General features: G+C 39.7%; 1 protein-coding gene and 1 long non-coding RNA gene across 3 annotated transcripts in view; one reads left to right on the top strand and one right to left on the bottom strand.

Moving 5' to 3' along the window:
• Positions 1–1329: 1329 nt before the first annotated feature.
• Positions 1330–7018, bottom strand: LOC124041237. Its single transcript, XR_006839904.1, has 3 exons — positions 6878–7018; positions 4695–4800; positions 1330–1547 (listed from the first exon to the last, which is right to left on the bottom strand). It is a non-coding gene; the product is annotated as an uncharacterized LOC124041237 (long non-coding RNA).
• Positions 6657–25362, top strand: part of mgmt (O-6-methylguanine-DNA methyltransferase) — a 44244-nt gene continuing 25538 nt past the window's right edge. For both annotated transcript variants that reach the window (XM_046358595.1, XM_046358594.1), the window contains exons 1-5: positions 6657–6773; positions 8388–8527; positions 15995–16161; positions 21264–21403; positions 23728–23876. In XM_046358595.1, the coding sequence (XP_046214551.1) occupies positions 6765–6773; positions 8388–8527; positions 15995–16161; positions 21264–21403; positions 23728–23856 (585 nt within the window). In that variant the 5' untranslated portion in view covers positions 6657–6764 and the 3' untranslated portion in view covers positions 23857–23876. The remainder of the gene's footprint in view (positions 6774–8387; positions 8528–15994; positions 16162–21263; positions 21404–23727; positions 23877–25362) is intronic.

Here is a 25362-nt window from a genome sequence, read left to right on the forward strand (position 1 = left end):
GATGGTCTCTTTGGATGTAGAAGATATTTTGCCACTATTAGGGGTGAATGGAAGATGAATTAAAAGTGAACCATTATCAAAGCATGGTATACCTGTACAATACTAGCTTAATGTAAAGAGAACGCTCTATTCCAAAATGAATGCAATATAATAAACATAAGCATTGTGAATGCGAACAGAGTGTTTTCAGTCTGGTGAAATCACCTGACATTATAACCACATTACCTATCAGGCACTGCACCATAGTGATTCCCATTTCAGAATGTGGTAATTTTCTTAATACGTCTTTAATGGGGAAAGGGGTACAATTATTTAGAAGGGTTTCTATGCTGACCATTATCTGAAATCAACCGTAATGATTGCAAAGTTTTATGTTAATGACCATTATCACAGTGACTACCCTATCTGCCAAATTACCATGCATTTCTTACTTGCGACTATGTGACTTAATTTTTAGCCATGTGGTTGTGATGTTATCTAGATTTATGTTATCACTATTCAAACCTAGAATACTGAACCTATGTTGGTCTTTTGAAGTTGTTAGCACCATACAGTGTACAATCATTAGCCTCATAATGGATAATATCCATGCAGAGATTTCATAGTCTACATATTAAACAAAGTGTTCACCCTCAGCACAAAGGTAATTGTGAATCTATAATAATAATTTGTTATAACACACGCTGACTCGCTGTGTCGGATGCCACATGGATCCTTTGAGGTGCAGACTGTTGATTACTGTAAATGAGAGCTGTTTCAGGGTGGATTGTGGGTAATTATATGCAGTGCACCTTGGGGACCGGTGGTGGGACTCAGGGGACAGTGACTCCACACAAGAGAGCGACTACGAAGAGAGCAACACATGCTAGGCTATCGACTCAGAGCAGTACAGTGCATGTACAACTATTCAACAGGGCTATCTTTTAATTGTAATATCAATGATATGTCACAGAATCCCTATAACGCATTCACAAGAAAAGTGTGCATATTTTTATGTGATTGAACAGCATTATGTCTGAATGAACCTAAGATGCTTAAAGAAAACAGATGCAGCTGTAGTTTTCTTCCAAACTAGCTACTAATCAAATAAACATATAATCAAAGTTAGATATAAAATCAAAATGAGAATCAAAACTGACAACTGAATAGGCTTCAGAACAATATTCATGACAATAAGTAAACAAGAAATTGGGGTGACAGCACAATCAGGCCGACATTGTAATCGCAGGGATACAATTAAAATTGGTCACAGCAACTGCAACACAAATTCATGGAGAACATGAACAGGGCTGTCAAGAGTTCAATATTACTGGCAAGGATAATAAAGACAATAAAAATAGCATTGTATAAGCCTAAATATATGTTTTTATAATTGTCTTTATTACACACACATACTGTACATTGGGAATTAAATTCAAATTAGAATGCACTGTGTGGTAAAGTTTCAAACCACGCTGGGAGCCCAGCAATCTCGTTCTCTTCACTTGAGCTCATTTCGCCACTAATGACTTTGCCCCCTGATGCAAGCCAAGGGATCGGCAAAGGTCCTTGAAACAAAAAAGGGAAATATAGCAATTACTGGGACTTTCATCGGCAAGAAAAGAGATTAAAAACCCTTGTGGTTGTATAAGCACCAGAGTTGCAAACCATGACTTTTTCCGTAATACGCATATATTCAAACTGCAGTTCTGATTTCAATACATGAAATGTATTATTTCCACAACCTTAATGCATTCTCCTTAACATGATAATGGCATCAGATGTGTTATGTATTACTAATCACGATTATAGCCTTTGGTGGTAGCAATGCATGTTGATTTCAAAATGCTGTGCATGTACGGAAAGAAAAGCTATTGCTTTTTAACACGGGCCTAAGGGACTGAAATTGTCCCCTAGTCTCTATATACCCATTGACACAAAGGGTCTCTTAACAATTTCAAATTATTACTTTATTTTCTCTAATATAATCCACCCCCTTTATTAAATCTTTCACCTTCTGGGACTTTAGCGATATAATCATATTACAGTGCTAAGATGTTTACATTTGAGAGACAGGCAGCTTTACTTGTTATGAACATGTAGCCTATACCCTAAGGACTGTTAAAATACGTGTGCATGCTATTTGGTCTAAATGAGGCTCGGGTCACCCATTACCTCAGGGCATCAGGCTAAGGCTGACTGAGCAGAAAATGGCCCCTGATATCCATAGATGAGATCTATTATACATTAAACATGCTTGTAAATATTCACTAGTCAAACCATTTGAATGGAAAATATTGTTTTGTTCAGAGGTCGGTGGGAATGTTGTCTCTAGAGGAAGTCCCATTAGAATAGGACCAACGATGACAATAGGAGACACCTATAGGGGACTGGAGAGAACATTAAGAGTTGTTTTACATGTTTGACTGCAGGACAGCAATGATACCAGAGAGATACATGATGGGTACTTATCACACTGGACTAATCTGGTTTAGACACCACATCCAATGATACCAGAGAGATACATGATGGGTACTTATCACACTGGACTAATCTGGTTTAGACACCACATCCAATGATACCAGAGAGATACATGATGGGTACTTATCACACTGGACTCATCTGGTTTAGACACCACATCCAATGATACCAGAGAGATACATGATGGGTACTTATCACACTGGATTAATCTGGTTTAGACACCACATCCATTGGAAAATGATAGTTATAAATCGAAGTGAATTGGAACTGCATTGCTGCAACATATTATACTGTCACGTGTGGTTAACAAAAAAAATGATGCATTGGGATCCTCAGAGTAGCCAATCCTACAAAAATGTATAACATTTGTTGGATTAGTGGTTTGTCTCTGTGACAGGCCTGCATGGCCTAAAATGATTGTATCATGTTGAAGTCCAACTATGGTGTTACTGATTGTTTTTGTTTCTAGCCTCATATACAATTTTAAGAGCCAGGAACAATGTGCTCTGACAGATATATTCTTTATAAGAGAGTCGTGGTCTCTCTAATTTGACACAGTTGTCAGATATAAAGCTCCTTAGAGAGTGTGGCCATGCTCTGGGTAAGAATGGGGATTAAATTAACACCCCCACATCTTGTGACCCCAATAGTGCAGAATAAAACATACACCATGACTGAATCAAAGACTACTTCATGCTTCAGACCTCATTTTATGGACTTGGTCTTCTAAAAAGATGGGGTTTTGTTTTGTTTTCTACGTGTTGTAATAGATTTTTTTTATTTAACTAGGCAAGTCAGTTAAGAACAAATTCTTATTGAATGATACTAAATTGAATGATACAAAACAATATTGTATAATATAACCGACTTATTACATGGCATCGTTGAATACTTGTTTCTGATTGAATGGCATTCTAGAACGTTCATTATTTCCCTATCTGATATATTTGGACATGTCATCTTCAGACACCTTTGAAGCTTTACGGCAAAAAACACCATGAAACAGACGATATAACCTTTCATTATGTACCCCTCATAAAGTTGTAAAATCAACACACATCTTTCATATAGGTACTGTAATTTAGTGGTAAAGGACAACCACTGCCACAAACTTGACATAATGTAGCAGTACTAATTAAAGGGACATTTCTAAAAAAATCTTCATAATCTCCAGCCCAAACGCAACATGTGTGAACATTGTGTTTCTAGGTTTTATAGCAAAAAAAGATAGGAAGATAAGTGTTTCCATTGATATCATCGATGTGCATCATGGGATTTTAACTAATTATGAGTAGGTATTGCCTAATAATGGTCTACTAAGTGGTTGATGATGTCATTGGAAACACATCTTCCTCTATATTTTTTACTACAAAACATAGAAACGCACCATTTTCACATATGTTGATGTTGACGGTGGTGCTGAGATGATGAATATGAAGTTGAACATTTTGGAAAAGATCCTTTTAATTTCATATCAAATGGACTGACACAGAAAACCTTATCTATTCGACAGTAAAATAGATCATATCACATTCTAATGAAAGCATAACATTCTCTTAAAATGTCTGTCCCCCTGTGCAGCCAGTCAGTCTTCTGCAGATGACGTGATGAATAGGGAACACTGATGGAATATGCATCAAAGTCGAGCTCATGATTTATGTAATAGCAGTCACTTGGACAATGATTAGCTGCTCTGTCAAGCGTGTAATACGAGAGGTACAACCCCTGGTTTATCAGTCATTTATCTGAAGAGTGTCCTGATATTATCACTGGATCCTAATGTCATCATTATGCCGCGCAGCATGTGCGGGCCAGTGTATCACAGTGCCGGCGACAGAGCCTGTCAGGAGTTCAAGCCTCTTCATTTGCAAAGTGCTCAGACATTGTTAACACTGTCAACAGTAAAATAGGACAATCCACAACATTCCAGAAAAAGAGGGATAGCAGTACAGAGGCACTGAATGAATGTACACCAGTGGGTATGAAGAATTGTGTGTGTGGGGGGGTTGGGTGTAATGCAGTTGTCAAGCTTATTTGGTAGAAGGATGTAAACAATACATGAGAAATAAGCATACAACTAACAAAAAACATATGTCTCTCATGCAGTACTTCAACTATAATGGGTTTAATACAAATTCACACGAACTGTACATTACGAACAATACAGAGCCCAGGAACTCCAATGTGAGGCCCAATGTGATGAACTCCAATGTGATGAAAATTCACTCACATACCTGTGAAAGAATGATGGTGTTCATATCTCCCAGGACTTTCCTCTACTCCTCAAGCATGCTGGGTATTATAAACGGCAGCTCCTCCCACGTCAATATCAGGAGAAGTCTGTGAACAAAGGAAAAGGGCGAGACAGAGACAGACAGTATAGGACAGAGCCATGACAATCATACGTACAGGAGTGGATGGAAGAAATTGCTCATAAACAATCTCTGTGTTCATGAAGAAGGTCCTGTTATTCTCACAAACATCTGGTACCATAGGCTACACTAAGAGGAAGCTGTACTTTAAGTCCATCAACACCTCACACAAACAAATATAGTGAGGGAAACTGAACAGGAAAAGGAGCTCTTTGAGTTTCAAACAAAAGAGATCAGCCTTGCTGCCAACACAGACAGGGCACCACACCTTTACACTGATGCTGCTCACAATCAAAGGAACAGCCGTCACCAGTGGAACTGTGTTTTTAAAGGATATCTTAAAAAGATTAAATTGTGTGCCACTGATGGAAAACAATTGGGACTGGAAGCTTTACTGTACAGGCCATTCTCTCACTCACTCACACACACACACACACACACACACACACACACACACACACACACACACACACACACACACACACACACACACACACACACACACACACACACACACACACACACACACACACACATTATTCATTTGACCTCAGAGTTTTTCCTGTTTTGTTAAATATTTCCACTCATTTGATTTGAATGAATACCACTGCGGTGACGCTTAAACCAATACATAATGTATGTGACTTGGATGTTTCAATACAGCATAGAGCAAGTACAATGGGCAGGAGTAAATATAACAGATAAAAAAACAAAACTTCTTAAAGCTCATTTTAGTTACTACAACATCTTTGTTTGCTAAAATTGGAAAACTCCAATGTAAACGGTTGTAAGAGCAAGGTAGGTCTATATTTTTGTTGGCACATAATCATTAAACCAGAAGTCATGGCATCATGGCCCAGCATTTCCAGCAGAGGGGGCTGCTTACTGCAATCATATGGTGATTAATTGAGCTTGATTCTCACCATGCTGTGAACATAAGCTGTCCTACATGAAGTTATGTGAATAAAGGTCGCAATGCCTCTAATAATCCCTAACTCACTTACTTATAGCCTACATCAGAATCACATGCAGAATTAAGAAAAGTGTAATTTATATTATCACTCATGCAAGCTCATATCAAACCAGGTTATGTTCATTTTTATTAGGTCTAATTGTGCATGTTCCTCTAATTAGCTAACGAGAGACAAAAAGCAGGTTTAGAGCAGCAAAATGCAAATGACTTAGAAATTGCACAAAAAAGTAAATGGCAAGGCTGAGAATCATCTTTCATTGAAATGTCAGAGATAAATGGCTCAAATGTCACATCAATTAAAACGGGGGACAGTTAGTAGTTCATTAGAGAGAGCCATATTGCACCGTCGGGTAGCGCTGCCAACCCTTGCTATCTGGGGCAGACTGGCAGAGGGTCCAGATGGCACGGAAATCCTCAAAGATTTGAAAATGTTCTCTGCAGGGGTGGCGTTTTCTCCCCGCTCCCACCCTTACCACTGAGTGGGGTGTGGGCCTCGCCTGGCTTGCCACCCACATAAACTCAATTGGAAACTTGCATGGAAATATAGTACAGAGAAAGTGTAGAGAGTAGGCTACCTAGCTGCTGCAAGCTCATGAAGATACATGAGTTATGAGTGGATCAAAGAAGCACCAGGAAAGTTGTGGGTGTCACAAATATTTTCATTGAAGTATTCTAGTGGGTGAGATTTGTTTAACTATATATTTTTCCTACATGCTTTTAAAAGTTTGATTAGGCATACAGCCTTCATAAGGATGACAAATTGTATATTAACTGAATACTATAGTGCATGTGTGAATTTAGTAGTAAAGCTGCATTATTTGCTGTGGGGCATAGGGGGAAGCATGTCTGTCCAAATACGGAGTAAAGATAAAGTAGATGCAGCCGTTTGCCTCTTTTGATTGGCTGCCTCCTACACGTTGTGGGAGAAACCAGGAAGAGAAACAACTACACATTGTTACATGGAGCAGGCAAGTATTTGGAAGCATTTGGGCATTATATAAAGTTGTAGGTTACGTTCTTGTTTGTTATTTTCCTGACAATATTAGGCTACTGTCAATATTACTATACTTACACATGCCTTACATGTTTGCAAATGTTTTTGTTGTTAGAAGATATCAACGTGTGCTGCGCGCCTCATTTCCTCGATAATATCTGCATCGTCCTTGTGACTCCCCTATGTAGTTGAAGTTGAGATTTGAAATGGTTAGGGTCGTGTTCAGGGTAGGGACAGTATGCGCGCGAATTCCAGAGTAGTTAGCGCATTATTTTGTCTCGCGAGGCCATCCAAATCTCGTGCTGACCACTGACACAGTGTTAGACTAGTTGTATGGATTTGTCTGTTCATTATGTGTACAAATAGGCTAAATAAACATAGTATACTGTAAGCTATACTTAAATGCATACACAGTTATTTGCACCAAATGTATAAAATGTATATTAGGCCTAATCATATCAAACAGCTGAACTCTATATTCCTCCTTATCATTTTACATTTTTTGGTTACGATACCCTTAGTTTGTTTAGGATTCAAATATTGTACGTGTGTCATATGTGTAAAGTACCCCAGTGTCAAAGCTGTTTCATTGCTTGGTTTGCTATTGTGGGCGCTGCTCTGCAACATTGCAGCTTGATTGTCTTAGTTCATAGCCCCCCTCTCCCCTCCCCCAACCTGGGAGTTGCTGGAATAGTTAGGGAGGAGTTTACGTGCTCTCCTTTTTCCTGGAAGCTATTATGTGGTTACTGTAGATAGAGAGGAAGGGAATTGAGCTATAGGTCCAGTTAAACACATCTAAATCACTTAAATTATTATGACATCAACAAATGATTGTATCATGGTTATGTTTTGTCTGTACCTCCTGTTTACTTTAACAAGTGCATGATGATAGTGGGGAAATGTAAACCCATTGTTATTTCTAGACTTTATAACTGATGTGCAGGCCTGTATAGAAAATAGAGATTTCTTGGAATCAATGTGACCTTTATGTATTATAACCCCCATACCTCAAAAAGTCGCAATATAACATAGTCAATCATCTCTCCTTCCCTCAAAGTAAAAATAAAAAATAAAGTGCTGTCTGGTTATTGCCAAAATCCATCTCAGTCGTCAGAAAAGCTGCACGTTTTCACTGTTGTTAAGGGCTGGAAACCGGAATCCCCTTGGAGTTGCACCCTAAGGAACAAATTTAATGCTAGGAAAACATCCCGGCCATCAACCAAAAATGATGGATTGAAAATAATGTTGAGCTATCTAGGGAATCCCTCACCAGACAAGGGAACATACTGCATTGTTTTTCTCATTTATATGATATATAGAAAAGAAATGCGGGGAAAAAAACGAGCGATTTATTGGTTAGATGGGCAGATAGGTTTTTTTTCTCCATAAAACAAAGAAATACAGGATTTTAATGCAAGGATCATGTCACATCATGACATTGTTTCAAGGGTAGGTGTACAAATCATTAACATTTGACTCTTACGTGGCTTGCTTGCTTTACAACAATTCCTTCGATATAGAATGTGTAAAAACATTCTGAAATTTAGCCACCTACATGAATACAACATTGCATATGTTTCCCTACCAGGGCAATGACATGAAGAGTCCGAGTCAGTGCAGACAGAGGACCATCTCGTTGCAAAGTCCCCTGGGAAAGATCCAAGTCAGCGGATGTGAAAATGGTGTGCACACCATCCAGATCTTAATGGATGTTCCACCTGCAGAAAGGTACTGTACTGTACAGCCACCGACATTCTAAACAAAGGTGTGCAATTTACAGGCAGACAGCATCCACCCGTGTGATCGAGTGCTCCCAATTCCTCATTGGAAGCAGGGGCATTTTTGTTGATCCCCTAAGAAATATCCCAAAGAAAGTTGGGCAAAATATAGGAGACACTAGAAATATGAGGGGCACTAGAATACAGTTGCGCTTGAAATTTGATTTCTGATGGCACATTATTCCTGCAGTATATTTGAGATCTTCTGAAATCTAACAGTTTATTACCAACAGGGGTGACTATTAGAGTGGAAGGCTAGGGCCAGCTAAGGGCATAGGGAACATGGCCTTTTCTGTACTGTATACCGGTATGTATTTTGCATCCTAGTTAGAACTGATATTTATCAGTTCTAGAAAACCCCTTTTACACTCCTCAAACAGGTACAGTGGGATTTCAGAGCAATCATTGCTCAATAATATTGACTATTTGCAATCTTGAATGATTGGAACTGATTAAAATCTGCATAAATAAGTATGTAGTCTTTCATTTTCAACAAATTCCAATTTTCAGGTCCATGCCCTACATTTCAAATGGGTTTTGATTAGATGGAAATTAAATATCCCTGTATCACAGATTCAAATTTGATCAACTTGATTGGTTTGGGAAATTAAAGCTTTTTCACATTCACCAAAAAGGAAGTCACCCTTTTAGTAATGTATGGAAAACTGTAATTTATGGAAACATATTAATGCCCTTGTATATTTTAAATCAATATGTCTGCTACCTAGCTGTCTCCCATCCCCTAAAATTCATCAAGCAGTAAAAACATTATACTTGTTAATCAGCAGAAGTGTAGAAATTAATAATATGCAATGTGATTATCGAATATGTCCTGTAACCATGCACAAGCACCTTTTCTGCCCCTCGTTCTGGATGTGGTTTAATTTGTGTGTTCAGGTTCAGTGAGCATATGCAAATGAATTTAATGATTTGCATCAGTAGATGCTGCGTTTAATATAATTTGCTATGTCGGTCATCAGAGCAGTTTCTATTAGGCTGCAATGTATCTTCCCAAATGTAAGAACAAGTAAGGATTTAATTTGGATAATGTTTGAATGCTAGCACGATCAGTTAGATACTGGCATTGGTAAATTATTTGAGTATGTCAGCAACAACTTAATTGTAAAGTAGCCTATACAATTAGCATCAAAATGGCAAAACAAAGCAAAAAGAATCCAATTGCCTAAGGCAGTCTTCCTCAAGATTTATAATTCTCCAAAAAGTGTGTAATTTTTTGGTTTTGGTCCAGGAGTGTTTTGCACTAGAAGAGTTGGCAACCAAAGATGTGTGTTTGGTTGAAGCCTAGGGTTAGCATTGTTCAGTGCAAAACAACAGCAGTGGTAACAAAGCATTTGCCATGTTGAAAAAGTGTGATTGATAAATGACATTATAGTCACACAAATGCACTTGAAGCATTGCTTACACACCATGACCGTCAGCCTTTCTAATAGAAACGTCTCAAGCCCCTTTTGCTTCCTAACTGATATGGCTGGGCAACATTTGCTGAAATAAACCTCCACCAGTCTAACGACAGCCCTGAAGGCAGCGTCAGATGAACAAATTCATTATATCTCAACAACCCCTGTTGGGGACTAAGCCACCCAACACACTGTTAACCAGCATTCCCTTTTTAACATGGCCAGAACATTGTTCACTGAAAAATGATACAGATTTTGTTTACAGGAGATTACTATTATCTGAAATATGATGCTTCTCACCCCAAAACAGAGACATGTTATACAGAGGAAAAACACGGACTACTTTTTTTTTTGTTAGGGTGAAAAATGGAAAAGGGCTGGACTTTTGGCCCCAAGACATTTTGTGGGCATATTATTTTACAATGCTTTGATCAATTTTTCTGTCAACCTTACTGAGATGTGGGAGAGCTGGAAAAAGCAATTTAGCTTGTGAGGTCCTCAATAGAAATGTAGTGCAGATGCCTGTGTGTGACATGTTGCATTAGTTCTTGAGTAGTCTTTATTGCCTGATAATGTTGCAAGGCGATACTGATATCAATCATTCTTTAACAGCTACCAGTATGCTGCAATTTTGTAACAAAAATGATGCATACAATAATTGATTTAATTCAAAGGTAATGTATTAAAGTGATATATATTCCTGCTTTAACAACAACAAAAAACATACAGAAGGACAAACAGAAAATGTGGTGCTCTAACAGAAACTGTTAGAAATACTGTCGGCCGGCCCGCGTATGGTTCCATAGATATTCTCATTAATACTACACGGATAAACAATGAACACTCTTGTCTCATTTGCATATAGATATAAACAATATATTCGTGCATCCGAATTCCCATCACACATGGATCATGTGATGCGCCGGAAATCCTAAGTGGCTTAAACCAAAATTGTCATTATACTTCCCTATGCCATAAATCCAGCTTTTTTTCCTCTCTCACAAAGCTGTATAAATCTGTGTCTGATTTTTCAACAGTGCACATTGTTTTTAGTTAATTGTTTTCATCTGTTTGTTTTGCCCCTGATAGCAGGGAAATCTACCATATGCTCTTGCAAAAGACAAATGATTAGCGAATGAAATTCTGGACAGCTGTCTGACTGAAAGCATTTGGTTGATAGCATTCTGCTACCATAATTAGCTTAAGCTTTGGGTTAATTAACTTTCTACCTGGATATGCATAATAATAGCAGCACCCTGCACAAAACCAAGGAGCTTGTGGTATATCAGCAGGAAAGGCTGTCTTCATTTTATATTTCAACAGCATATTTCAATTTCAAGAGCCGATTTAACTCGGGAATATCATCAAAAATTGTAGATTTTCTTTTCCGAGCCAGATAATTCTGAAACAATAGGGGTGTATTATGTGGCAGAAATGCCATTTCTGAATGTAATTAAAATGGATGAAAGCAATCACTGATTTTTAAATGCTTTTGTTCAGCATCAGGCCTGCTTGTAAAAGAAACACCCATTGAGAGGAGAAAGAGACAAGAAACCCTTACAGTACACGAGTAATTAGTATTTTGTACGAATGTGCTCACCATACTTGTTATAGTAAAGCATAAGAGAGAAAGACTGTGTTACACACAAGAGGAATGGATATTGTCAGTGTTTTGGTCTATTTATCCCCAGCTAGTATAACCTTACACTCTCCATTGTCATAGACCACATGAGGCTGAGTGTTTGATTTGTAACTGTTCTCCCTCAAAATGTTCACTGTCAAACTGTCTAAGCATGCCTGCTATATTCTGTCTAATACCCCAGCTGTCACAGCAGTTTTAACACATTACTAATACTACTAACACTAGTTCCCAGACTCTGTCCTCGGGACCTCAAGGAGTGCATGTTTTGGTTTTTGCCCTAACACTACACAGCTGATTTTAAATTATCAACTAATCATCAAGCTTTTGAATCAGCTGTATAGTGTTAGGGCAAAAAACAAAACTTCCACCCCTTGGGGTCCCGAGGACCGAGTTTGGGAAACGCTGGTTAAACTATGTCATCATTTTGCATTTAGATTTTATAATGGCCTTAGGTAGTGTAGATGTATTTTGTTTTTCTGGCCTAGTGCTCAGCTGCAGGTTCATTAAGGTGCAGTTCCCCGTGGCCCTTGGACCCATCTGTGCTCTGTGCCTATAGCTCTGTCTCCTGGGACTCTTTCCGCAATCAGGCTGCCTGTGTCATTTCCTGTGGAAACCAACACCTGTGTTGACACACTACCTGTAAACAACCCAACACAGCCATTCATTTGTGAATGTAGATTCACCCAGAGCTGAATCCTAACTTGAGATCTGTGTGAAAATGGGAGCACAGATCTCAAGTTATGCCGGTTTGGATTAATGTTGGATTTATTTCAACCAGGGAAGCTGTTTTTTTTTTTAAAGCCGTTCTAGATCAGAATGTTCTATCATTATCTGAAAACTTTTGATGGTAGCATGATGCCATGTGGCTTGTTTTTGAGACTGAACGTATTCTACATTTGTGCTATTCAACACTGTACAGTGTATGGTGTACTGAGGCAGGAAGATGGTTGTGTTCTGACATCTTGAAGAGAAGTATGAGTCAATTATGGCCAAGTGTTGTTCTTGCTTATCTTCCTGCGGCACCAAACAAGGATTTAGTCAAGGATTTAGGGGTGAGGGGGGCGGTGGTGGGGATCATGGTAAGCGGTTCACAACAAAACACTCAAAACTCCTGGGAACGGGCACTGATTTAAAAATAAATTACAGAAGACGAAGCGCTAACACTCAAGGGCCCTCAGCAGGGCTGGCATACACAGGTGAAGATTACCCTCCTCACTAATCAGAGGAACAAGGCAGTCATTTGCTCCGAACACAGACAGCAATTAGGACTTGGTGACACTGGATTCCCATAATGCCTTTGTGCTTGACATGGTCAAATTTCGACAGAAGCTATCCATGCAGGGTCACTGTCCCTCTCTCTCAGCCCAGGATAGACAGTTGTGGCTCCAGAGGTCCTCATTCCAGGGGATCCTTAATACATTTACTCCCTCACTGCCTTGTTACTGTACCACTCTGGTAATTAGAATCTCCTTGGAAGACACTGGAGACGAGAGGCTGAAAACACTATTTAAAACTGCTCACTAGTCCCATGTAGATACATATTGCTGAGTGGGTTGTATATGGATGATAGAGTAAGAAATAAGCCACTGGTAATGTGTGTCTACTTAGAGTCCATGGTTACTAAGCCGTGTGCTACAGCCAGCTTGAAGTACCTCACTGTCTCTGTGGCTATTGTAGCTAGATACTGTAGTGGGCTACCAGCGGAATTTCAACTGCTTGAGTGAGCTTCATTGAGCAAGTGGCATACAATTGTAACACATCCTTTGCCTTGAAGCCTTCCTTTTTTAGATAGTCATTTCAGGCTGTTTTCATGCTCTCTCGAGTTCTAACATCTCAGCGTTAAGTATCTGCTACTGTAAGGCTAAGGAAAATATGGACCGGTCTTGCCCTTTTCTGTTTCATCCTCTGACCCGCCATGTTAGCCATGATTGGTGAAGGAGAACTCTGGTAAGTGGTGCCAAACGTGGCTGCCAATCGAGACAGGATAAGCAAGAGCACACTTCACAGGATGGAGGTATGAAAGCTGAAGGTTTTTCCTCCTTCTAAAATACTCTGACAATAATGTCGACAATTAGATGAAAGCAATTCCTTTTAATGACAGTAGATACTCCCACCAAAGTATATCCCTGATACACACTGTGCAGTAGATAGCATAAGTTATACTGTAGAAGACCTATACGTTTTTGACAAAACATGGCAACAATATTTTTGTTGATGAGGTATCGCTCCCTGATTAATTTTTTTCTGTTCATCCTAGGGTAAATGAAATAGCCATCCTAATAACTATATACATGCTCAATTCATTATTTGCATTAGCTCAAATAAAATAGGCAGAGTGCTAAACGACTCTCACACTGCACAGCAATGATTTATGGTAATTGCAAATCGATTGTGACAGGAGCACAATATTAGAAATTCTTTCAACTCACAATCCACTATCAAGGGAAATATGTTGTCCTCTGACGCAGACCCTTGCCTGTGGAAACGAATAACCGGTGGAAAAAACAGGTCACAGGATGTTAAAAATATTCCGTTCTAAACTATGGAAAAGTAACATTAAAATTGTGTGATTTTTAAAAGGGCCTTCAGGAATTGAACACTTCGTTTGTGGGTTGGTTGGTATACAAAAGCTGTATGCGATTTGGCTTTCTTTTTGTTTATCTCAAGACACAAGTATTTCTCCTGGGAGAGTGTTATTGTAATTGGAAGAACATTGAAGACATTGATTGGATATCTCTGATCTCACATTTCAAGGTCATGGTTTCTAATCTTCCTCCCATAAAGTAAAAAAAAAAATGTATTTGCTTTTTCTGTTGAAAGAGATGCTCTCGTACTTAATCTGAGTTTACAAATTGCATATGACGATAAAGAGTACAAACACCCAGCCTCTCCCAATATGTCTTCAGCTAAACTAACTTTGTAACAATTACACAATAACATGTATGTTTGCTGACTGTATTATATTGACTTGTACTAAATGTAAAATTCAATGTAGGATCACTCATACACCCTCATTGTGAGGGTCTATTGCCGAGGCCTGTGGGATAACAGCCATAGTGACAGGTCTAAAGTGTGAGTGGAGGTTAAAGGTCCTATGCCTTAAGCAAAGGTGCTCTAGCCTCTGTCCAGTAGATTGTAAGGCCTGCGGGTCCAACAGGAACATTTCCACAAACAATATCCCTGAGCTGTCAGTGTGCAGTGGCTGGAACATCCTCACTGAGAGAAAGAGAGGGATGGGGATGGGGGGGGGGGGGGGGGGGTCTGGAGAGGGAATAGAGAAATTCAGAGCAGGGAGAAATGAGGAGAGAAGGGGGGGAGCGGCGATCGGGGAGGGGGAGAAGGGGGTGAGGGAGAGACAATGAAAAGTAGGGGCTGGCTGGGCGCTCACCCATGCCGAAAGAGATTGCTATGAGCCAGAGCCATTGTTTGACTGGGTCTCGGCTTGGACCAGGGCTAGGTGTCTGAGTTGTCAGCACTTGACTATAAACTCAACTGTGGTTTGGTGTATTTTGATATGAGTATTTACACCTTTTACAGTGTTCACACCTACTGTAAAATAGCACCCTTGAGAGTTTCATTACAACCACAAACACCTAGGCTTTGCTGCTTTCTGAAAACTGAACTGCACCATAACACACTAGCTAGTAAACCTCAGCCAAGGATGTTGAATTCATGTTTTTTCTTTGCACAAACTGTTTCCTGCAGCAGTGTTAAAAAGTACAACATGTTGACTTATGTATTGTGGGTTCGAAAAAATGTGGTCTTTGTGTTTAACAAACTAAATGTGTATTATTAATACTATACAGGATAAACCAATCTTCCAAAAAGGCACTTAAATGGTGTCATTATTTATTTACACGTCCATACACCAGTTAATGGAATTGGCGGTGTTGAGCTGCAACACAGCTTGGGGTCTACTTTACTGAAATGCACATGTTCAGAAATGGCTATCCCAGTAGGGTCTTTACATGTCCAATATGGGTCAGTCCACTTGCGGACCTAGAGGCTGGTCAGCATCACAGAGCAACCTCATCTTCGTTAAGTGATGCTAGCTCAACCATAGGCAAAGTGCTTTCCCAGGTGCAAGTCCAAGATTTGTTTGTTGCTTGTAGGCACCCCTTTATATTGATATGCTGCCTTTGTTTACTGGGACTAAACTAAACTAGTTTTAGAGCCTTGCTGCCATAAGAATGATTATAAATCCTGTCATTTTTGACAACTGACATGCAATAACACTTTTGCATGAAATACTTAGCTTTTGATGTCATGCCAAACTATTCAGCTGTTTCATTCACATCAACAACCTCTGTCCGTTTGCATACAATGAATGGGGGGGTGCTTCTCATATCTCTCACAGGAGTGGCGACACCTCCCTAAGCTGTGTGGTCACTGTTAGCAATGGCCAAGAGGAAATGGGCCCAGAGTTGCAGTACTGCGTGGAATGGCTTCGGGCCTACTTCAGCGAGCCGTGGACCGTGGGGAGGCTCCCACTCCCAGTCTTTCATCACCCCACCCTGCATGGAGGTCTGTCGCCATGGATAAATACTTTTTCAGAGCCATGACTGGAATCAGGCTTTCACTCTTAATTGTCAGTTACCTCACTTACACTCTCTGGCTCACTGTGTTATAATGAAGTATTTTATGGCAGAGAGAGAGAACAGAACCCGGAGCTGTAACTTGGTTCAGTAATCTGTGGCAGCCCTTACCATGCGTGTTAGTCTTGGCCGCTGTTCCCATGATTCTTGGCACATTCTTGAAAACTGATCAAATTCCACTCTTGACATGTTCAGACAGGAAGCTTTTTTTTAATGAGAACATGTGAATGTTAGTAAAGTTTCAATGAGGGCATTGTTGGCTTGACCAGTCACCCACAGCAGGGGACAAGAGAGCCTTCACAATGGACAGTTAGTGTGCTTTCAAGAAATAGCTGTGATTTTATAGTTTATAGGCAGCAGTACATAGGTAGGCAATTATTAGAGCATTTTCTGCAAGAATAAATGAGTATCATAATGCCATAAGACACCATAAATCATTTCCAAGAAAATTACAAATCAGTCAGTTAGAATTTTAAGTCTGAATGCTTATTGTATTGAAGCTGATCATTTTCCGAAGCGGTTAAATTTAGGAGGAAATAAAGCGCACCTACACCCCAAAAATATGACAGCACTCAAATCCACTCCATTGCATGTACTCAACAACCGTGCTACTCTTCCCCTGCTATTAGGTTTTAGTTGCAGTCTAATTTCATGCAGATCCACACAGTGCTTGAGTGATGGCATTTTCAATGAGTAGGTACTCCATTGAGACTCTGTATACTGCAACGAGTCCCACGCTCCCGCAAAGGCAATGCAGAAATACATCAGGAGCAATTACGATATCAACTTCCAGCGTGATTCCCTCCACCACCAAGTGCTTGTGTACCCGCCCCGGGCTCTTTCAAATCGCATCTCATCTGAAGTCTTTGGGGTTTTAATTAAATTTCTGGATAGATGGAATTCTTCATTAGTACCTGATCTGAATAAATGATTGTGCTCTGTTAACCCCCCCCCCCCCACCCACCCATCCACACACACACACACACACATCTCTGTTGTTCTGAGGTTGGGTAAATAGATGGTAGCCTAGGAGTGAATTGCTCTCAGTGGTCCAATAGCTGTAACGGTTGTCAGTGAAGACATGTTAAATGCAGGCAGCATGAGTATTTGTCTATTGAGGGAAGAAAATGCACTTTCTATATTTTTGATGATCATCAGAATTTTTACATTTTCTTCTTGTTATGAGCAGGGTACGGATGTGTTTACAGTTTGAATGAATTGCTAGTTATACTAACCTGTTGTTAAGTGCCCTCAGGAGATTCATGAAATGCACAGAGTAATTAGAACGACTCATGTCCAACATAAAGGCTTTGTTTTTTTGGGGTGAGAAAAGCTGAATGTCACATTACTTACAGCTTCTCACAGGAATCATTGCCTCTACTTTTTCAATGTTGTCACGTTCATTTGCTCTGTTCATATAAAATGGAACCACTTTTAATATTAAGCTTCTTTGCGTAAAGTAGCAATCCGGTTGAGGTGACATGAAACAAGATGTGAAACTTGTTTTCCTTCACTCGCTGTCATGCACCACATCACACACAAACTTTGGTTGGTCGAGAAGAGATGGAGAAAGTGAGTGTGTGTCTCCTCAAACACAGACACCACAGGTTCTCAGAATGATGCATATTCTTTCATTAATTATACATCCATATGTAAAAGACGAGAGGATCTTAGTCTGGGTAAGCGGCATGGGGAACGTGTGGGGAGGGGGGAAGGGCGCTCTTCAAAGCCCATATGACTGGGTTCCTGCAGGAGTCTGAACCTCCCTCTGTGCACAGCGCAGTGCGAGATGAGACTCTCCAGGACCCGCCCCTGTGATGTGGAGAGGAATTAGGGAAATGAACGTTTTCAGAATATCGAATAATCAGAGAATCATGAACACCCCGTCAGCCTTCAAAAGTATGGATCCCCTAAGACTCAGGAGACACTTTGACTAGGAGCCAAATTCTCTCCTCCCTGCCATTAGACACAAAGGATAATGAGGGAGCCGCATTTCCACTATTATACTTTATGCTCACAACTACAGAGGGTTGGGTAGCAACTGGAAAATGATCTCTCCAAATCTCATTGTTAGTTAGCTAGGCCCATGTATTGTCTGCAAATGTTCCACACAGTCACCTACACAACATTATGAACGGCTAATAAACTACTGGATTTATTATTTTATGTACAGTATTACATTTAAAAAGAACAATTACATCAATAGATTTAAAATCATATAATCCATTCCTACCCATCGATTTTAGTCCCAGCCAATCTGGCCTCTCCAATGTCCCTGTCACCTGCGCTTATGGTAGGTAATGACCTGTGACATCATTATGGGATGTCTGTAAAGGTATAAGTGGTGCCCCTCAACTTTTATTTAAACAATTGACATCGGTGTGACCCTATCTAAACAGGGTCTTGACCCCAGACACACCATATTAAGCCCTTTATGAAGTATGGGGCTAAGGGACCGCTCTCAAATCATTGCTGGTCACCTGAGGTGACCCTCGTGAAACTCTCTCCAACACTGTTGAGGCCGGAGTTGTTTAACCTCTAGATGTGTAGGTTTATGTCTTTGGAACCAGTATAAACCTTTTTCTGGTTTGACCAAGAAACTGGGTGTGTAGTCACTTAAGACATATAGTGCAAGTTAACATAGACTCGGTCATGATGTAGAGTCTGTCAATTTGACGTTGACTAGTTGTTTGTCGATAATGTGTACATAAACACTGATTTGTATCTGTAGTCAGGAAGTGGTGCTGTTTAGCCACCAGAGTCACAGCGGTATCAATATGTAACACACACGCCATGCACGCGAATCCATAATTTACAAGCAAGAATAATCTATTTAAAAATTGAGGATAAAGCTTCCTCTCTCCTCTTTACATGAAGTCTGCCTTCGTAAGAACCCATCAGCTCGTTGACAGCGTGATTATTACCTGAAAAATGATTAAACAGTACCTACGGGCCTCGTTGAAGACAAAGAACTCACATGGGTACGCATCAATCAAATATATCCCCTTCAGGTGTTACACTTATTCCCCCCAGTTTAGGCAAATTGCCTTGTTGGCGTGGCTTTGTGTAGCGGAGAGTGACTATAAGGTGAGAGCCTAGGGAGTGAAGGATGTTCGCTCTGTAGAAGAGATACTGGGGGGGGTTACATGTTTTCACACAATGCCAATTTAGAGTGATTTCACCTACTGTAGATCACTTGTCATGTGCTCTCTTAGACCAGAATGAGATGGCATGGTAGATGGCTAATTGACTGTAGGATGCATGAATTAAAGGACCAACAAGCTTAAGCTGTTCACTATTTCATTTTACAAAGGTACGGTTCAATTGTACACAGATAGTCAATGTTCAGAGTAAAAATAGATCAGTTTTGAATATATTGCATTTCTACTGTAAGTAATCAGAGTAGTCTGGTAGTACAGCTGAAGATAATGCTCCCGCTCAAGTGTTAATGAAATCAAAGCTGTTAATGTGGCTTCTTAAACTGCAAATCATTTCTGAATTCCACTATTTAACAGAGCCTGATATAATGAATCTACTCTCAATAGAAAGCAATTAAAAGGACACATTAGTCTTATTAACCTCAAAGTCATCCCACTGCCACAAATGGTGTGCAACATTCAAATTATTTTTATTCAAAAAATTAGAACAGATTTAGTGTCTATTTGGCCTCTCTTAATCCCTTTAAATGAAAGAGCGACCTTATAATTGTAGCTGTGACCTTATCTAATATAACCTAGATTGTCCTTCTTCAGAAATAATTTCCTTCATGTAAAACTCTTTCTCTTTTGTAGCTGTTATTGGCAGAAAGGTTTGGAAAGCTCTTTCTTAGTTGTCTATTAAAGATGCAATATTCAGAAATCGCTCTGCCATTTCTTGGTTGCTAAAATCTATTAGTTTGCCTAATTCAGTTTATTTTACAAAACAAGCAAGAATTAGTGTAGAGAATCATTGTACCATCTAAATCTCTGTGAAGCATTTTTAACCATATCCAAAAATGAAGTAATTTTAGCTGTTTGAAGCTGGTGTACAAAACAGAAAGTAAAAGACGCAAAACTTAAGCACAGGAAGCATAGAAATTGAGCACATGGAACAGATCTACCGCTTACACTTGTTTTCAATGAGTGACAGATCTATAAATCACATTTCTGTTTGAATTTGATCAGGTCACCCAAAAAGTTACATAAAATCACATTTTATTTGTCACATGTGGAATACAACATGCATAGACCTTACAGTGCAATGCTTACTACAAGCCCTTAACCAACAATGTCGTTTTAAGAAAAATAAGTATTTACAAAAATGAACTGAAGTAAAAAAGAAAAAAAGAAAGTAGAAACATAACAAATAATTAAAGAGCAACAATAAAATAACAGTAGTGAGGCTATATACAGGGGATATCAGAACAGAGTCAGTGTGCGTGGCCACAGGTTAGTCGAGGGAATTAAGGTAATATGTACATGTAGGTAGAGGTAGAGGTAAAGTGACTATGCATAGATAATAAACAGAGAGTACCAGCAGCGTAGTAGGGAGGGGCAATGCAAATAGTCTGGGTAGCCATTTGATTAGCTGTTCAGGAGTCTCATGTCTTGTGGATAGAAGCTGTTAAGAAGTCTTTTGGACATAGACGTGGCGCTCCGGTACCGCTTGCCGTGCGGTAGCAGAGAGAACAGTCTATGACTAGGGTGGCTGGAGTCTTTCTGATCATATTTTAGGGCCTTCCTCAGACACCGCCTGGTATAGATAGCTTGGCCCCAGTGATGGACTACCATATTCCAGTTTTAACTCATTTACTGCCTGGTGATGTCACCAAAACAGGCTGAAATTTCAGGCGGTCTTTTGAAACAGCTAGAAGGGCATTATCATAATTTTCACAATTTCACTATTTTATTCCAACATCATAGTGTGAAATATTATGTATATAAAATACAGGAAAATCACTTTTTACTGCACTGTGACTAATTATGTGTCAGTCTCTACCTTTATACCTCCGACTCACTCCCTCTATTTTACTCTTTCTCTTTTATCTTGCAGATTCCTTCACCAGCCGGGTTCTGCAGACTCTTGTGCGGGACGTGAAGGTGGGAGAGACGGTGTCGTATAAGCGGCTGGCTGAGATGGCAGGAAACCCCAGGGCCGTGAGAGCTGTGGGAGGGGCCATGAGGAGGAACCCGGTCAGTAGGGCTCTCTTTGATTGACACGTACACTCCTCTCAGATTAGCCATAAGTAGTCAGGACACCACAGTTGGCTTCAGTTTTACCAAAGGTATACCTCTTTTAGTAGTGGGTATCAAGTACATGGGTACGAAGTACAAGTACATACCTGTTACAGCTTCAGTAAGGCACAGACAGCTTTAGCATCCAGCCGTGATCGGGAGTCCCATGGGGCGGCTCACAATTGGCCCAGTGTTGTTTGGCCGGTGTAGGCCGTCATTGTAAATAAGAATTTGTTATTTTTGTCCTTAACTGACTTGCCTAGTTAAATAAAGGTTGCATTTTTTTTAAATGATGATTTATTCAAAATAATAATTTCAACTCAATCATGAATTTTATTATGAGTATCTGCATTATTGTAAAGGCTATGTTCAAATGTATGGCTCTTGTAGGAAACCAGTCATATCCTCTATCTTTTTACTGGTGATTTTATTCAGTCTGTACAAAATGAAAAGCTAGAGGGAAAACGCTGTGTCTGCTTTTGATCAGAACCTTTGATCAAAGCCCGTTTAGCTCTGCCCATGTAGTGCTGTGGGCTAGTCGACTAAACTAAACTCCACGATTTGCGATGGAGTTGGGCAGAGACTAGTGTAGGCCGACTGGAGCTCCGACTTCACATAAGATTACTTTTTAAAATCAAAAACTACTGATTTCAGCACCCAAAAAATAGCCGCAATATCACAGAACAATGTCATTCATTTTATGTGACATCGGAGCTCCCAGTCGCCCCACACTAGTCGCCAGTCAACTCCATCGTAAATCGTGGAGTTGAGTTTAATCGGCTAGCTGTGGGCATGTGTTGGAGGCACTGCACAACAGTAGTAGTAATAGTAGTTTTGTGAAGACACACACATTGTGTTTTTACAAAGTAATCAATGTATGTTTTAAAGTGTAAATGTTGGAAACATAAGTACAATATTATGTGTTATGTTACTCTGTAATATGCACTAAAAGTACCCTTACTCACGATTACATTCTAGAGTACTACCTTCCAGTTAAACAATAAAGAGTCTAGCCTTTTGGCTCATGATCTAGAATCAGATCCTCTCAATGTCAATTACTTGTCAGTACTGCTGATACACTTGGGCTTCAGCTGTGAAAAGCTCTGGAAAGTATTGATTTTTGCCTCTCTGTGGCACTTCTTTACCAGGATTTGAGTATTGATAAGCTTTAGTGTTCTTTCCCCCGAGTGAAGAGGCCGATCCAAAGGCCTTGAGAGTACCCTACCTAGACTGCTCTTCAAACCCGGGGAACCCAGTATCGATCCGCATAGCGTTGAAGCTTCCCTCTGTCAGTAAGGTTAATCTGGGGTCTGAAGGTTTTATTGCTGTTGACATGAGAGTGGTTTTAATGATCGATTTAAAACACACAGGATTTCCTACAGTAAGAGAAGGGCTGAAGGTACAGCCATCAAACTGTGACAACCAACCCTGAACTGGTGAAATCTAGTTAAATTACAGGGCTATGCCAGCTAATATGTAATTACTAATAACATGTTTTTAATATTTGATCATGACAGCAAAATCCAGGTAATATGCAGGCAATATACAGGCGGCAAACGAGCAACTCGATGTAAGCTGGGCTAACGTTTGAAAATGCAAACAACTGTTATGAAGTGCCCGCCCTATTGCCACTATTCTTGTTGGCATTCCACAATGAATGAACTTGTGTACTCTCACTTGTTTCATCCTTCACCACTCATTTAGTTTACAACGAACTCCAGACCCCCCCGGCAGTCATCTGCAACCAGAGTAAACGCACCATCGACTTCCTCTTTTTAATGATCACAGGGTTATCAGATCTTAATGTTGACACCCTCTCCATTGAATATTCATCCTGCTGGTGTTTTTGCCCATTAATTTTTGATTGCTGCTTTGCTTTATACTATTTAAAGAGTCAAAAATCATTTATAACCAAAGACTGAGAGTTCACGTTCAATGTGGATCCGTTCACGATCAAACAAAGACACTTTTGACGTGGCTTTTTTACATGATCAAATGAAGGGAAAATGTTGTAGATTCATGTTTTCATATATAGCAAATCAGGGACGCCTCAGTGGTTCTGTGTTATCAAAGCATCAACAATTATGCTACATTCACAGTGTCTGTCTGTGTCAACATGAGAATGCAGTCCCTGAGTTGTCACGTCACTTGACTAAACGTTGTTATGACATGGGCGTATTATCTTCATAACTAGTGGTGTGAAACATAAGGAGAGGCTTGTTCAACCAATTGTACCCCCAATATTGCCAAAATATGCTCTTTTATTCATCTCTTCACCTCAGGTGCCTCTTCTCGTCCCCTGCCACCGCGTCATCTCCAGCAGTGGTCAGAGTGGGATGTACATGGGCGGCAAAGGTAACCATCTCAAACAATGGCTGCTCACCCACGAGAAGGTCAGAGAGGAAGACTGAAGCACAATGACGTGATATTAGTAAGTCCAGTGTGGGGTTCTATTTTACAAAGCAGGGTTGACGTGTTATCCAGACAACTTCTAGAACCATTCTGAAACCACTGTACTTCCTGAAGCAGTTATTTTTGACTGTTTATCACAGTAAGCAAGCTAACTCCTTTATCCTGCTTTGTGAAATACAACAGTAAGCAAGATGCGATGTCAACAATGAACCACAGCTGAGGAAACCTGTACATAGTTGCGTGACATGTGCACATGGGGCGGCTTCACAGTTGAAATGTGTGTCAGCTGTGCCTTATTTTGAAAATGCTGTCTATAACCCAAGGGAGAGCTTTCATGTTTTGATTTTATATCTGCTTCTGTTCTGCTTTGTCCGACTGTCCAGTCTGTGCTCTAATTGAATTAATGTGAAAGAATAAAGTGTTAGGGGGGTTAGTGTAGAGGCCTCAGTCTGCGCCCCGTCGTTGACCCTCAGTTTTAGAACAGCAGTAACAAAGTTTACTGCATTCCGGCAGCACAGTGAAATAGATTCTAACTATACTGCAGTGGGACAAGACAGGACAATCACACCCATAAAGAACAACTATGTGTATGCCAATACTACTGGTCTTATGTTCTACTAATCATACTGTATAGTTAATGTTGGTCTGAAATTAGAAGGCACTAAAATAACTTTAACATTGAACATTAGGAATTACAAACATATGTTCCCATGGGTGCCAGTTTGGGTTGCCAGTTATTGTTGGAATGGTTTCTCTAAATAATTATTTCCCCAAAAATATGTCACTTGAATCGTTTTCCTCCCTATGCTAAATCACTCTTTGTACCTTTCATTGGTTATTGTATTTCCTGCCAAGTCAATGCTTTGTTCAACATCCAGGAAAAAGGCTTGAAATTGTTTGTGAGTCATTCGTTTTTCTTCATTTAAGATTCACCTACAACGACAGTGTTGAAATGTATTTTAATTTTTCATAAATACATTTAAAGTTTCAAAAGCTTCATCTTGCATAACCAGTCACTTAATTATTTTAAATGTTGAAGTTATACCGGAACAAACTGGAGATATAGTTTGCAATAGATGTTATTGTGTTCAGTTAGCCATCTCAAATATGGCTGAAATTTGAAGCACCATTCAGAGAATAATATTACAGCTTCTTTCCTGTAAAAATGATGATTTCCATTAGAGGGCAGTGTAGAACGGGAAACAGGCATACACATTCAGCTTTCAATTCTTCAGTTGAACAATGGGATCAATTTCCAATTTGATGCCATTGAGATAAATAAAATATTTTTCCTGACAGCGAGGTATATGAAAGCAGCCTTGTAAAGAGTGCATGGACATTTTTCTGTCAGGATTAGATTGACAGTCATTTTAATCTATGCATTATATCATTTCTGCTATTCTATTTTTGCAAACCAGTATCTCACTGACTTTTACTGATTAATCAATGTCTACTGAACTGTAGTACATTTTGAAGCATCTTTGAATGCATCTCTGCTGTACTGT

This window comes from Oncorhynchus gorbuscha, linkage group LG08 (genome assembly GCF_021184085.1).
Source record: "Oncorhynchus gorbuscha isolate QuinsamMale2020 ecotype Even-year linkage group LG08, OgorEven_v1.0, whole genome shotgun sequence".
NCBI lineage: Eukaryota > Metazoa > Chordata > Actinopteri > Salmoniformes > Salmonidae > Oncorhynchus > Oncorhynchus gorbuscha.